This window comes from Rhinatrema bivittatum, chromosome 10 (assembly GCF_901001135.1).
Source record: "Rhinatrema bivittatum chromosome 10, aRhiBiv1.1, whole genome shotgun sequence".
Taxonomy (NCBI): domain Eukaryota; kingdom Metazoa; phylum Chordata; class Amphibia; order Gymnophiona; family Rhinatrematidae; genus Rhinatrema; species Rhinatrema bivittatum.
Window position 1 is genome coordinate 123910420 of NC_042624.1, and position 15357 is coordinate 123925776.

The window sequence follows — 15357 nt, forward strand, 5'->3', positions numbered from 1 at the left end:
CAATCTCTTTATGTGAGAGATCTGAGTCATGCTCGACAACCAGCTAAACTTAAAAAAAAATTTGTAAACACCACCACTAAGGATTGTTTCTACAAACTGCAAGTACTTAGAAAGCTGAAACCACTACTTCACTTCAACGACTTCCGTATGGTACTACAATCCATCATCCTATCCAGAATAGACTATTGCAACTCTCTCTTGCTTGGGCTCCCAGCCAGCACCATCAAACCTCTCCAGATGGTTCAGAACTCCGCAGCCAGAATTCTTACCAACACCAACAAGAGAACACATCACCCCCACCCTTAAGAACCTCAACTGGCTGCCCATTAAATACAGGATCCTCTTTAAAGTTCTCACAACTATCCATAAAGCTACACACATCTCACCCGCTCCACATAAGCTCCCAACTGCGTCCTCATACATCAACCAGACCGATCAGGGGAGCATATAAAGGCACTCTCTCTGTGCCCCCCCCCACCCCATCAAAATCTTCCTTTAGGAAATGCGCCTTATCTACAGCAGGCCCCACACAGTGGCACACGCTCCCTCCAGACATCCGACAAGAACCTTGCCACTCAATTTTCAGAAAAACTCAAAACCTGGCTTTTCTGCCAAGCATTTCCAGGAACATAAGCCCCTTGTTCACAACCAGCTTGCTCGTTCCTCTGCTCATTCTCACTTTCTGAACTAATTAAGGTCGTTCTAGGCACGATGTTCCCTACTAGTATTTCACTGCCACAGATTACTGACTGTTACTCACACAAGCTGTATTTTTCATTGTACAGATTACTTCACACAGTTAACGGTTTGTTTTTATGGACCAATCCATAACTTAGCTAGAATAGTTTTCCCTATCCAAGTTATGTACCCCTTGTTCCATGTACCGCCTCTGGGTGAATTCTTTTTCTCTTTCAATGTTTCAATGTAAACCATGTGATTTGTATGTCATACAGGAACACTGGTATATAAAAATTAAAAATAAATAAATAAATCCTTTCAGGTAGAGGAGTGGATGAGTGGGAAGGGTTGAAAACCCCTGGGTCTGTCAGGATCCTTGACCTGCTGAGGGAACTGGTGGGGCCAGTTCCCTCTTCCTCCTACAGCTGGTCAGCAGGGGCCTGCAGCTGCAAAAGTTAAGTTTTTTTTTTTTTTCCTATAAAACTTAACTGAGGCTTTTTTCTTGCTGCTTTGATTCCTGTCAAATGCTTCGGCCAGGTTTTGTGATGTTGCAATTCGGGTGTTGGGTACGCTTGAAGTCGTTTTTTTGGGGGTTTTTTTGTGGCGTTGGTGTGGGCAAGCTCATGCGGCATGTTTAAAAAAACAAAAAAAAAAACACTGGAAGATTTCTCAGCCATGCTGTACAGTGAGGAGATGCACGTGTCTTTCTCTTACCAGTACTTGCTCCTGCTGCGTTTCCAGGGGAGAAGGCACTTTGGGGAGTGCTAGGGGAGCCTCGGATAGGCAATAGTCCTCCATGGGCAGTGTGGGAGTAACTGAGCAACCTGAAGGTGTCTTCCCAATTTTAGTAGGAACAGTGGTCATTTTATCTTTCGCTGTGAGGGCACTGCCCTGCCCCCAATGCTGTCGCCAGCAGGTTGAAGACTCTTGGAGCCCCTGGGGTTGTGGAATCTTAAGTGGGGGGAGGGGGAGGAAGACCTTTTGGAGCCAGAACCAGTTGAATCGGGATTTTTCCTCCCATTTTATTCTGCTTTTGCATTAAGCCTTTTTTGGCAAAAAGGTTGCCCGGACATCGTCCTGCAGGAGCCAGTTATGGCCAAGAGGCCATGTTTGGCTTGCTCTGGTGGGGCAACCAGAACTTGGAGAGTAGTGGCTCATTTGCCTTCTGCGAGTATAGGTAATAGCTTGGAGAGCTTGGAGGCTGATAATCCTCTGGTGTAGAACATTTGGGTTGCACAGACCCTGACACTTGAGATAAAGCACCCTTAGTGGACGGAGATTGTCTGTCTGTCCCTTAATACCATGTGTTATAAATGACCTGGGTATTAAAAAAAAAACAAAAAAAAACCCACACAAAATTCCCTTTCCACAAGTCAGTGAAGGAGCTAGTGCTTACTGAGTGGGAGACTACAGATACAGGTTTGAAAGTTGGCAGAGCTATGGAGAAGCTGTATCTGTTGCTGGAAGACTCTTTGAATATTATGTGGATGCTGAAGATTGATGCTTCAGTTTCCGCAGTGACAAAGACAATTCTGCTGGTGATCGGCAGCACTTAAGGATATGTAGGATAGGAAGTTGGAGGTACACCTCAAGATCTTTGAGGTGTCAGTGTTGGGCATTCATGCTGCTGTATGTAGCAGTTTATACTCTCGGCCGGATTGTGCTAGGTACAGCAATTGCAATCTGATAAGTCCTTATCCTTGAAGGAAGCAAAGCAGGCCGAGAGACTGGAAACTGTGGTGGCCTACGGTGTGGATGCTTTGTTTGATTTCTGCTAGAAGGCTTCTGTGGTTAAGGAACTGGTCTGCAGATGTTTGGTCCAAGTTTTAGATGAGTGCTTCCTTTTAAGGGGAAGCTGCTTTTTGGTGAGGACTTGGAGGAGTTTGTGAAACTTCTGAGACAAAAGGGCACAAGCTGCCAGAGGACAAGCTGAAGGTCAGCAGAGGCTTCTCTTCAGCAAGGGATCATTTCTGGTCGAGCAGACATCCCTGGCAGTTCCTTCCCACTCCTTGGTCCCAAAAATCAGAGTTCAGTTAACATTTTTTCTCGTACTGGGCCAAGTTCATGTCGGATCAGTGGGTCTTAAGTGTGATAGAACACAGTTACACTCTAGAATTTGCATGTCCGTTAAAGGATTTGTTCATACAGTCCCTTTGCACTTATGGGCAGAAAACGTGTGGTGTGAAACTCAGTCTACGTTTGGGGGGCCATTGCCCCAGTGTCAGTTGGAGCAGGGAACAGTAAGATGGTCCCAAAGGACACTGCTTTTTGTCCAATTCTGGATTTAAAGAAGGTGAATATGATTCTTAAGTTCCTTGTTTTTTGGATGGAAACATTGATCGCTGCAGTGCATAAAGGAGTTTTTGGCTTCTCTAGATTTGACTGAGACATATCGCTACATTACAATTCGACCGGACCATCAAAGGTTTCTAGGGTTCATGATACTCTGAGATCAGTTTTGACCCTACCTTTTGGGTTGGTAATAGCACCAAGGACCTTAACAAAGGTGGTCGTAGTGACTGCAGCTCTTCAGCAGGAGGGTGTCCTGGTCCTCCCGTATTTGGACAACTGGTTGATTCATGCAAAGTCAGAGGATCTTTGTCATCGGATGGTGGCAATAGTGCTGTAGCACTTACGGTCCCTGGGCTGGATTGTGAATTTGCACAAAGCTGAAGCCATTTCAAGTTCTGGAATTTCTGGGAGCATGCTTCAATACCGGGCTTGAGTTTCTTACCAAGGAGTGGATTGTCAAGATCCAGGGACAGATTTGCAGATTGCTAAGCAGGGTGGTTCCCTGGGTCTGGGATTATTTGCAGGTTCTTGGGTCTATGGGTTCCACTTTGGAATTGGTCCTTTGGTTGTTCACTCATAATCATTCACTTCAGTTGGCCAGTTATAGTTGAGGAATTGGTCAGCCAATGCAGCCTCCAAGGCTAAACTCTCCAAATTGCCGTTTGGCAGAGAGTTGGAGAAACTGGGGCAAAGTGGGGCAAATCTCTGGTTCCTTGTTTGCCAGAAGTTGAGATGGGCACAGCACTCCCTTATGAGAGGTCATGCTAGAGGATCCTGGCGTTTCTTGGTCCTATAGAGGAGTGACCTTTCAGAGGTCTCAATCCTTTCATCCTGACAGCCCAGATGAGGCACAGGCTTGGGTGGTGGACCCTCCCAATGAAGGTTTGCTGACTCTCCTCCAGGAACAGCAGATAGGGGGGTTGTCTCTCTATTTTATCAGAAGTGTATTGAGATCACATGGGCTCAGTGGGTCCTGGAGGTGATATGAGACAGCTGTGTGGAGTATTGCAGTATGCCGCAGGACGTGTTCATGGTATCTTCCTGCCTCATTCTGCAGAAGAAAGGTGGTGGTTACATAGACAAGGTTCCTCAGTATGAGGGCTGTGGTCCCAGTGCTAACATCTCAAAAATACAGGGCAATAATCAATTTATTTCATTGTGCCAAAGGAGGTCTCCTTTCATCCCATCCTGGACCTCAAAGGTGTAAACAGTCATTTGCGAGTGAAGTATTTTCACTTGGAAACACTGTGCTCAGTAATGGCTGTGCAGTTGAATTCTTGACCTCCTTGGATCTCTGAGGCATATCTTCATATTCCCATCCAACTAGAGCAGGGGTGGGCACTTCCGGTCCTCAAGGGCCACAAACCAGTCTGGTTTTCAGGATATCCCTAATGAATATGCATGACATAGATTTGCATACAACTGAGGCAGAGTGCATGCAAATCTCTCATGCATATTCATTAGGGATATCCTGAAAACCAGACTGGTTTGTGGCCCTCGAGGACCGGAAGTGCCCACCCCTGAACTAGAGCATCAGCACTTCTGCAGTTTTTAGGGATGCCACCTTCAGTTTTGGGCACTACCCTTTCTGGCCACTGCTCCCCGGACCTTTTTCAAGGTAATGGTGATAGTTGCGTTGAGAGGATATAATTCTGATGCACCCATATTTGGATGACTGGCTGATTCACACCAAGTCGCTGGAACAGAGCCACCTGGTAACTCTCAAAGTAACTTCCCTGCTGCAGGAGCTTGGCTGGGTGGTGAACTTAGTCAAGACCAGCATTCAGCCTACTCAGTCATTGAAATACCTGGGGATTTGGTTCAACACAACAGGGCAAGGTATTCCTACCTGAAACTCTAATTCTGAAGTTGCTAGCTAAAGTTCACCTGAACACTACACCCAACCGTGTGGCTTTACCTGCAGGTCCTTGGCTTAATGGCAGGTGCCATGTATGAGGGTGCATATGCATCCTCTTCAGCGCTCCCTGCTTTCTCAGTGGGATCTGTGGTTTCAGGACTATTAGATTTGGCTCTAGCTGCAGATGGAGGCTTCCTCCCAACTGCAGTGGGGGCTGCAGGTGGATCATCTAAGGAAGGGAGTCTCCCTGTCCCCACTGGACTGGCTAGTGCTGACAACAGATGAGTCTCTGAGGTTCAGGAGCTGATGGCACAAGAGCTTTGGAGTGCAGAAGAGTCTCTCTGGAACGTCAATTGGCTGGAAACCAGGGCCACCTTATTGGCATGTTTGCAGTTTGGTGACTGACTGCAAGGTTGGTCAGTCAAAATGTCTGTCAATACGACCGTGGCTTACATCAGTTGGCAGGGAGGTGCCAAGAGCCAGCAGGTGTCACTGGAAATAGATCAACTTATGGAATGGGTAGAGGTGCATCTCCAGATCTCACCCTCACATTGCAGGCAAAGACAATGTCAGAGCAGACTTTGAGTCTGGACCCAGGAGAGTGGGCTTTGTAAGTCAAGGAGTTTCAGTTGATTCGGGATCGTTGGGTTCTCCTGTTCCTGGACCTGTTGGTGACTGCAATGCAAAAGTTCATCTATTCTTTAGCTGTAGCTGCAGAAGGGATCCAAAGTCATCAGGGATTGATGTCCTAGTGCAGGAGTGGCTGGAAGACAAGTTGCTGTATGCCTTCTCTGTGGCCCATATTGGGCAGATTGATTTGCAGGATTGAACACCACAGGTTGTGGTTGCTCTTGGTCACTCCAGATTGGCCTAGGAGACCATATGCAGATCTGTGGAGGCTCCTGGTAGATTTGCCACTTCGACTTCCAGCACACGGGGAACCTGTTGCAGCAGGAACCTATCCTTCACATAGATCCGACTTAGTTTTGTCTTATGGTATAGCCCTACTGAAAAGTAGGTAAATGCCACAGTGACTTCCACCTTGGTAAGAGCTAGAAAGTTCTCCGCTACCTTGGCCTCTGTGCAAGTTTGACAAGTGATTGAGGTGCTCTTCTTTCCTTGGTCAAGATTCTGCTTATTCCAGAATTTTTGCAGGAAGGCTTGACTTTTAATTGCTTAGATAAAAGTAGCAGCCCTCGCCTGTTTTAGGGGGTCAGGTAAATGGTGGATCCTTGTCAGCTCATCCTGATGTGCAGCTTATTTTTTTATTTTAAATTCTTTTCTATACAGTCACTAAGTTATTTACCATTGCTACGGTTTACATGTAGGCACATAAAGTAATGTAGGTGGATGCGCACTATACTACATTCTAACAGGTGCCACAAAAGGTTCAGTTACAATAAATCATTAAAGACAATCAATTGTTCAGTGAAGTAGGTCATGACCAACTGAAAGGAGTGAAACCTCTTCGTCCTTTACAGTTTCTGGTGTCCATGAGTCTTAATTTGGTCCTGGAATTTTTGGCAAGTCCTACATTTAGACCACTACGTACTTTGTCCTTGCAGTTGTTGATTTTGAAAATGGTGTTGTGGCAATTTATTCAGTATGTAGGGTTTCCGAGCTGCAGGCTTTGTTTTGCTGGAAGTCGTTTCTCCAGGTGACCTCAGGGGTGGTACAGCTGTGTACTGTTCCTTTTTTTATTGCAGGTGGTCACTGGGTTTCACTTGAATCAGGCAATCTCCCAGCTGTCTCTGGATAAAGAAAGATGCAGAGGAGTATGGTCTGTTGCGACCCTTGGATGTCAAACATCACATTGTCAGGTATCTGGAGGCTACTGAACCTTTGCAGAAGTCTGTCCTTCGTGGTGGTACTAAACAGGGAGGGCCAGCTTCAGAGGCTACTATAACTCGCTGGATTAAGGAGGTAGTCATGACTGCTTAATGGATGTTGGGAAGCCATTGCTTAGTCAGGTTCAGGCTCAGGCAGTGTCATGGGCACAAGTGAAATTGTCTCCTGTCAACATTTGCTGGGTTGTGTTGTGGTCCTCCTTAAACACCTTTTCCAGGTATGATTGTCTGGATGTTCAGGCCCAGGAGGGTGCAGTTTTGTCTGGACCATGGGCAGCCTCCACCCTATTTGGGGGTAGCTTGGGAACATCTTGTTTTGGATTTATCTGATTGGATGCCAAGAAATGAGAAATTACTACTTACCTGAATTTCCTTTTCTTTAGGACAGTTGGATGAATCAGCTTCCCTCTTGGCTGCCATGTAGTTGTATGTTCCTCCTGTGTGCCTACATGTTACAGGGTTTAGTAGTGTTACACCAGTCCCTAGACCAGTGTTATTATCGGAGCTCAGTATTGACATGGTGGTTTCTTTTTAATCAAGATTTTTGACTAGTCTGTCCACAGTTGCTTTTGAAGAGAATACTGGTGGGCTGAGGTCACTGAAGGGGTATATGTACGGTGACGTCAGCTTGTTCAGTCTCTATCTACTGGTAGGCATGCATAACCCACTTGTTCTGGATTCATCTGACTTTCCTAAAGTAAAGGAAGTTCAGCTTGGAGAAGAGACGGCTGGGGGGAGGGGATATGATAGGTCTTGAACAATAGATGTGAATTGGTTATTTACACTTTCAGATAATAGGACTAGGGGGCATTCCATGAAGTTAGCAAGTAGCACATTTAAGACTAATCAGAGAATTTTTTCACTCAATGTACAATTAAGCCCTGGAATTTGTTGCCAGAGGATGTGGTTAGTGCAGTTAGTGTAGCTGGGTTCAAAAAAGGTTTGGATAAGTTCTTGGAGGAGAAGTCCATTAACTGCTATTAATCAAGTTTACTTAGGGAATAGCCACTGCTATTAATTGCATCAGTAGCATGGGATCTTCTTAGTGTCTGGGTAATTGCCAGGTTCTTGTGGCCTGGTTTGGCCTCTTGGAAACGGGATGCTGGGCTTGATGGACCCTTGGTCTGACCCAGTATAGCATGTTATGTTCTTAATTATGCATTGAGTGTGAATTTTCTAAGATTTGTTTTAAATATGCTACTTGCTAACTTCATGGAGGTCTCCCTAGTCCATTTATTTGGGAGTAAATAACCATTTCACATTTACCTATTCAAGTCCTTTATGACATTGTATAACTGTATCATATCTCTTCACACTGAATAGCCCTAACCTCTTTAGCCTTTCCTCATAGGGGAGCTGTTCCATTCCCTTTATCATTTTGGTTGCCCTTCTCTGTACTTTCTCCATTGAAACCTTTTTTTTTTCTTTGAAGATGTGGTGACTAGAATTGCCCACAGTCTAAGGTGCTATCTAACCATTGAGCAATAGGCATTATGTCATCCTCAGTTTTATTTGCTATTCCCTTCCTAATGCCTAATGTCATTTGCTTTTTTTTGACTGCCATAGCACATTTAGCCAATAAATTCAATGTAATATCAGCTGTCACCCATAATCTTTCCTGGGTGGCTTCTCCTAAAATGGAACCTAACATGTAGCTATGGGTTATTTTTCCCTATATGCATCTCCTTGCACTTGACCACATTAAATTTCATTTACCATATGGGCGCTCAGTCTTCCAGGCTCAAAAGGACCTGTTGCAATTTATCACAATCTGCTTGTGATTTACTTTCTCTGAATAATTGTTTGAAGACTTGATCACTCATCGTACCTCTTTCCAGATCATTTATAAATATATTAAAGCACTGGTCCAAGTACAGAGCCCTGAGGCACTCCACTGTTTACCCTTTTCCACTGTGAAAACAGACCAATTAATCCTACTGTTTCCTGTCTTTTAACCAGTTTGCAATCCACAAAGGACCTCTCCTATTCCATGACTTCTTAGTTTTCTTAGAAACCTCTCATGGGGGACTGTCAAACACTTTCTGAAAATCCAGTTAACCATTATCCACAGGTTTGTTCACACTTTAAAAAAAAATATATATAGCAGATTTGTGAGGCAAGACTTCCCTTGGATAAATCCATGCTGGCTGTGTCCCATTAAATCATGTCTGATTTTATTCCTTATAATAGTTTCCATGATTTTTCCTGCTTTAACATCTTGCTTCGTTTGAGGCCACCAATAGAATTGAAGCATTGTATGGGTTTAGGCCATCCAGGGTGACCTGCAACATGGGAGTTGTGGGACCATTTCAAAAACGTATCACTGAGTTGGATAGACTACCATCTTCCTTGGTCATGAAGGCAGCTAATAGGATCCTGGCTGGATTGATGTATAGGAGGCTTTGGGTACCCTGTCTGGAGGAAGCATGAGGGCATCTGCTTGTAGGTTTTTGAGAGCTGGACAACATTTTAAGTCAAAATCAAAGCATGCAAAGAACAGAGACCAACTAGCTTGCCTTGTATTTTAGTTGGGCATTATGGAGTACAAGATTTTTGTTGTGTGTGTGCATATGCTGATAGTGTTGGGTGCCTTCAAGCAAATGAGACCATTCTTCCAGTGCTAGTTTGGCAAGGAGTTCCCAATTGCTGATGCTGTAGTTGCACTCTGCAGGCAAAACTTTTTTTTTTTTTTTTTAGAACTAGCAGGGGTGGAGGACTCCCTTAGCTGAATGACTTAGCACAGCCCCAACACCCAATGTGGAGGCATCCACCTCTAAGATAGACATGTAGAGTCTGGATGATGAAGGCAGTTCTTGATTAGGTGTGGTAAATAGGATATTTTGTAGGTAGGTTTAAAATGGTAATGACAGATGAACATGATTTAAAGTATATCTTGTATATAGAATAGCAGGAGGGGGTGAACAGGTTAGAATTATTTCAGGTCTTCAGAAATAAGGTATAATACATGCTCTTAGTATTTGTGCATTCTTTTGGTTATAATTGCAGAATGGAAGATGAGGCTGCTGCTCCATCAACATCCACTGATCAAACTGACAGGCAAGTAATGAGTTAAGAGTGAGTGTTATCTCTGCAGTCTTAATACTTACTGTCAAATGTCTTGCCTTTGTTTTAAGGTGTAATGAAGATGCTTCAGCAAAACTTAACTAGAGATTTTGGGACCGATGCAATACGTGTACTCAGCCTAGCGCACAGCTTAATGAGCAATTGGATGTGTGTTTTGGATGTTAGCCTAATCTCTGTTGCAATAAGGGGATTAGCACATCCAAAACACATCTTCAAACTCTTAACATAGCATTTAAACATGATGGGCACTATTGGCTATGTAGATGAGGCTTAGCTATTGCCTGCCCCTGATGCAGAAATCACCACGTGGCTAAGGCACCCTTGTTAATGTGGCAAATTTACACCAGTCCTGGAGCAGGCATTGTCATACCATGAGTCTGGGACCTGTCAGAGTGGAGACTTTCTGCTTGCTGCTACTGGCTGCCTGCCTGGTTGGTAAAACCCCAAGACCAGATTCCCCAGTACTGCATGAAGTTCATTGACTGCCTGCTATAAACATGTTTTCCTGTTGATAGCAGGGCTGAATTAGCCATGCTGTCATGGGAACTGTCCATTAGGGCCCAGGAGGCAGAGGTTTGCTCTGCAGCTGTGCATGCCTTCCTGCGCAGAACAGATTCTCCTCAGTCTGTTTTTTCTGTGCATGGGAGCACATGCAGGGCTTAGTTTCTCCTCGGCATCATTGAAAAATGTCAAATCCAAGGCCTTCGGGCTTTAAGAAATGTTCGTGTGGAAAGATCATGTCATCAGTGTTTGGGGCCTCAACATGTTCCTGCCTCATGCCCACACTGTGGCTGGATGTCACCGAGAGCTCAGCAGCAGCAAGCTCAGAAGATCCAACAATTAAAAATGGCAGAGGGCTCCTACAGCCCTCCATCGGAGGCCCACTCCTCTCTGGGGCCATCGAAAGAAAAAGCCCTGACAGTAAGGAGGTCAGCATCCATAGAGCTCCACACCTCCAGGATTGGAGGTTGTCTGCCACAAACGTGAAAGGCCAGCAAGCAAAGGCCTCAAAGGCATAGGGACCCATCCATGCCTCGGGGTACAGACAGCCTGCCAGCATCAACCACGTCAGATGCTCCTCTCGGGACAAAAACTGTCAAAGACGGGGGAGGAAGCCATTGCAAAAAAATCACATGACACAACAAAGCTGAAACGCACCTAAATACAAGCAGCGCTGGGATCAATGTCTAGAGTCTGAGTTGGCGCAGTCAGATTCCAGATCGATGCATGAAGTGTTGGAATCAGTGCATGTTGCTTCGACCTCTGTGCATGCATCGGGATCGGCGCAAAAAACATAAACAGCGACTCATGGAGTGTTGGGATCGCATAAACAAGCAGAAGGGTGAGACACCATTAAAGAACCCACAATCAAGGAAAACACTGTTTGCTTCCCAGGAGAAACCAACTCCTGTGTCAACCACATTGAGCAACCTGACAAGGATTCATCAAGAAAAATCACCACCAGGGAGACACCACTTCCCCAGTAATCCAATACTCTCAGGAGTATGTGCAGATCACATCACTCTTCTTAAAGGTCATCATATTCTATAAGGGTAGGTTCGGATGTTTCATCCACTTCCAGACATGTCGTAAGTGACAACATTTCACAGGAACCTCAGCATAAGAAGAAAAGGGAAAGCGTAGACCATGAGTTGCACTCGCAACATACTGAGAGGATAGAAGCTATCCCACTTCGTGCATGAATACTGCCTTCAAACCACAAATGCTGACAAACAAAGCATTCACTCAACTTTTATCAGCACCGTCTGACTTCTTCGAGGTCATGCAATCGATGTTTGTTTGCATTACCTACTTCCCCAACTGGAAGTGAACCACAACATTGTTCCACACCCTCCTCCCCAGGAGAAGTGACTACAATGCCTCCAAGAGAGCCAGCTCCTCCACGGTCAATCCAACGACCACCTGAACATGAGTCTCTAACATTACAGAACCTAATTCCCCCCACTGTCCCCGTAGTCATCCACTGGATTTCCATCAGATCCTCCGGAGGATCCCCTGAGCCATACTTGCCACCAGAGGATTTATCCTACCTGAAACTTCTGGAGGAGGTAGGATCAATGTTGCACCTTGAGATTCAAGACACCTGATCCAAGGGCAGAGACCTTAGGATTACTCAAAATATTTGACGTGCCAGCTGAACCCACGTCTCTACCTTCGCATAAGGTAATTTAAAAACATGGCTCTTTAAACTAGCCTTCGACTAACACCACCCACCCTTCCCCCCCCCTCCAAATCCATCTCCATTCTAATCAACTCCCCCTTCTTTGATTATCCGCCATTTTGTTACTCTTGCACGTTCTTACGCGTCCACCTCCCAACCGTCGAGTATTTAACTAGCTTTTTTCTCCTGCCCTGTTGTATACTCTTGAACCTAATCTCCTCTCCCCTTTATTTTAACTCTTATTTAATCCCCTGCCAGCAGCTCCTTTGAACGTTTATACCTCATAAGCTCAATGTAATCCTGGTAAACTGAGTTGTACATAGTTAAGTTGTTTGACTTCAATACTTTCTACTTATACTATACTTATAAGAAATCAGTGTGCCTCACATAATTGCAATGTTTAACTGATATGATGCTTGTATCTGTAATGCTACATTCTATTTGCACTGTTTTCTTTGTAAACTGAGACGATCCTTATTGGTTGCTGTCTTAATCTAATTCCCCTTTTCCTCTTTTTCCCCTGCTATTGAAGCAGAAAGCAATGATGGAGTTGCATCAACAGCAAAAAGGCTTATAGGTTAACTGCCACACCAGCAAGCTACCCCATGTATTTTCTTTATTTCCATTCTCCAGCCTTAAGGGGTCCAGTGTTTTCAAAGGGACATGGGATACTCTTTACTGTTTGTCTTTACCTCCTCTGGAAGGGCATCCACCACCCTGAAGTACCACAGATCAGTCCAGAGTCCCAGCCCATTGTGTGCAAAAGACTGCACTGCTTATGATTAGCAAGATCTGATGAGCAATTCAGTGTGTATGGTTTCAGAGCCTATAGGTTGACCAGGTTTGGCTGGTTCCTTGGTCTGCTGGGCTTCAGTTCAGAGGGGCTTGAACCCTGTTTCATGTTTGCCCTGGGAGACGGGGGATAGTTGAGTTTGGGGGGGTCACTCTAGTTTGGCTTGGGTACAGGTAAATACTGCAGGCCTGTAGGTGGAACTTTTGGTTATGTAGCAGTGCCTCAAAATTCTTGTTCTTTGCCTGCATCTACTAGTAGAGATGCAAAACCTTCTTGTCTGGACTGATTTTGGTACTTCAAGAACAAAAATTAGCAGGTAAGAACCAGTTTTTCCTATGTTGCCTCTATTGCTCTATCAAATGGTGTGGCCACATTGTTTAAGTATTGTTTGCAACACTGATTATAGCAGAATTAGAAATGGTACAGAGAAGGGTAACTAAAATAAGATGGAACAAGTTCCTGCCCCCCCCCCCCCCCCCCCCAGGAGAGGCTGAAGAAGTTCACTCTTCAGCTTGGAGGGGAGATATAATAGAGGTCTATAAAATGAGCAGAGAAACACAACACATCTGTTTACTCTTTCAAAAAATAGACTAGGAGACAAAGAAATTACTAAGTAGTACATTTAAAACCATTTTACTCAATGCAGAATTAAGCTCTGTAACTTTGCCAGAGGATGTGGTGAAAGCTACTAGTTTAGCTGCATTAAAGGTTTGGACAAGTTTCTGGAAGAAATGTCCATGATCTATTAATAGCTGGTCTTGGGGAGGAAATGCACTGCTTATGCCTAGGAGAAGCAGCATGGAATCTGTAGCCGATGCTTGTGACCTGGATTGGTGATTGGAAGCAGGCTACTGGACTGGATGGACACCTTTGGTCTCACTCAGTATGGCAAGTCTTGGGCTCTTACTTGAGCGCACACCTTCCTCTTTTCTTAAATCAGCCCTGAAGACCAGTGTACTTTCAAATGCATTGTTCCAGTCAAGTGCTGAGTTGAGACAAGGTGTATCTAATAAGTGAATTCAGTGTCCCTAAGAGTGGGGACTGTGCTACTTTGCCTTTTTTGGTTCAGCAGTTCTTGCTAATTCAGAACCAGCCTCTAGTGGGCTATGGTACCATGATCTTTCACAACTACTGAGGGTTGCCTCTTCCCAACCTAGAAACTGCAGGGACTACAAACCATAGCACCAGCCCCCTGCCCCAGAATCTGGCTAATATTCCCCAGGTCTAGCTGCTAGGTATTGCCATTGCACTGGGCTATGAATATGCCCTCCAATATTTTTTATGAGCCTGGGGAGAGGGCGGAAGACCTGTTTTTTATCCCAGTTTCAGGTCCTCAACACGAGTGCATGGTACTTGCCACCAGGCTAGCCTCTTTACTTTAAATGCTTCATTGGTTTGCAGTTGTCATGTGATGACTTAAGTGTTTCCTTCCCTGTTGTTTTTTGGTCTACAGTGTGGATGTGGATGGAGAAGCCAAAAAACTGCTGGGCTTGGGGAATAGACACCTGGTAATGGGAGACATTCCAGCTGCTATTAATGCCTTCCAGGAAGCCAGCAGCCTTCTGTAAGTAGTGGTGCCTATTGCTGTCTGATCTTGCTAACCAACTTAGTTGGTGAGACCCAAACTAGCTAGTTGATTACTTGTGCTGCTTAATGTCTGTTAAATGTCCATATGATTACTCCATTGGCAGCCTAGATTTATACAGGTTAAAAAAAAAATAGACCCATGTTCAGTTTTCAAGAATGCCATTTAGATGGCAAGCTTATCACATGAGCTTCACCTAATATTCTTACCCCTAACATCAGCTTTTAATACTGAAACCTCTACTTGTTTCTCCTTGGTGACTAGTACTATATGATTGTTAGCAAGCAGCTCATTCCAGTTTGTCCTACCTTGTTCTATTACTACAGAGTAGAAGTAATAAATGGTTGAAGGAAGGTGACTTAGGTTATAGTGAAGATGCCCTAAGGGTTTTTCAAGATTCTAACTGCTTGTCTTCTGCAGTGGAAAAAAATATGGTGAAACAGCTGACGAATGTGGGGAGGCCTTCTTTCTGTATGGTAAATCGCTTCTGGAACTAGCAAGGTATGAATCAAGTTTCTGCACAGCCAGAATGAATCTCTTGGGAAAGGCTAAGCTGTATACCTTCTGTTATGTGTTAAATCTCGCTGTTCTGTGGCATTCTCACCACAAGTCCTTGGTAATCCTGTTCTGAAGCTGGTAGAGAACATTGTTTTGACTGTCTTCTGCAGTAGCCTCATGACTCCACACAAACTGAGTATAGAATAGCCTTCAGTGTTAATTTTAGCTTGGCTTTTATAAAAATGCTATATAAACTTTAAAGTAAGATTGTTTTATCTTGGTGGCTTGATCAAGGAATTAGACCTGAGATGATGGCAGTGTTTTCGTGTGCTTGTTTCTAGAATGGAGAATAGTGTCTTGGGGAATGCTTTGGAAGGTGTACCAGAGGATGAAAATGGAGAAAGTGATTCCAGATTGCAGAATACTGAAGATCTGAATGGTATGTGATTCCATAATCATGCATTTATCCACAAGGACCTGACTATGGACTGATGAATGTTAAGTTGACCCTCAGGCTTCTACTGTCCTTTTTGCTTGTTG

The 15357-nt window shown here is 44.5% G+C and overlaps 1 protein-coding gene across 6 annotated transcripts in view; it reads left to right on the top strand.

The window, feature by feature from the left end:
- The window catches only part of NASP (nuclear autoantigenic sperm protein), a 77184-nt gene that overhangs the window by 6762 nt on the left and 55065 nt on the right, over positions 1-15357 (top strand). For all 6 annotated transcript variants that reach the window (XR_003858920.1, XM_029617979.1, XM_029617978.1 and 3 more), the window contains exons 2-5: positions 9682-9732; positions 14188-14298; positions 14740-14820; positions 15159-15256. Coding sequence is in view for 5 of the 6 variants with exons in the window: in XM_029617979.1 (XP_029473839.1) it covers positions 9682-9732; positions 14188-14298; positions 14740-14820; positions 15159-15256 (341 nt within the window). In the remaining variant the exon portion in view is untranslated. The remainder of the gene's footprint in view (positions 1-9681; positions 9733-14187; positions 14299-14739; positions 14821-15158; positions 15257-15357) is intronic.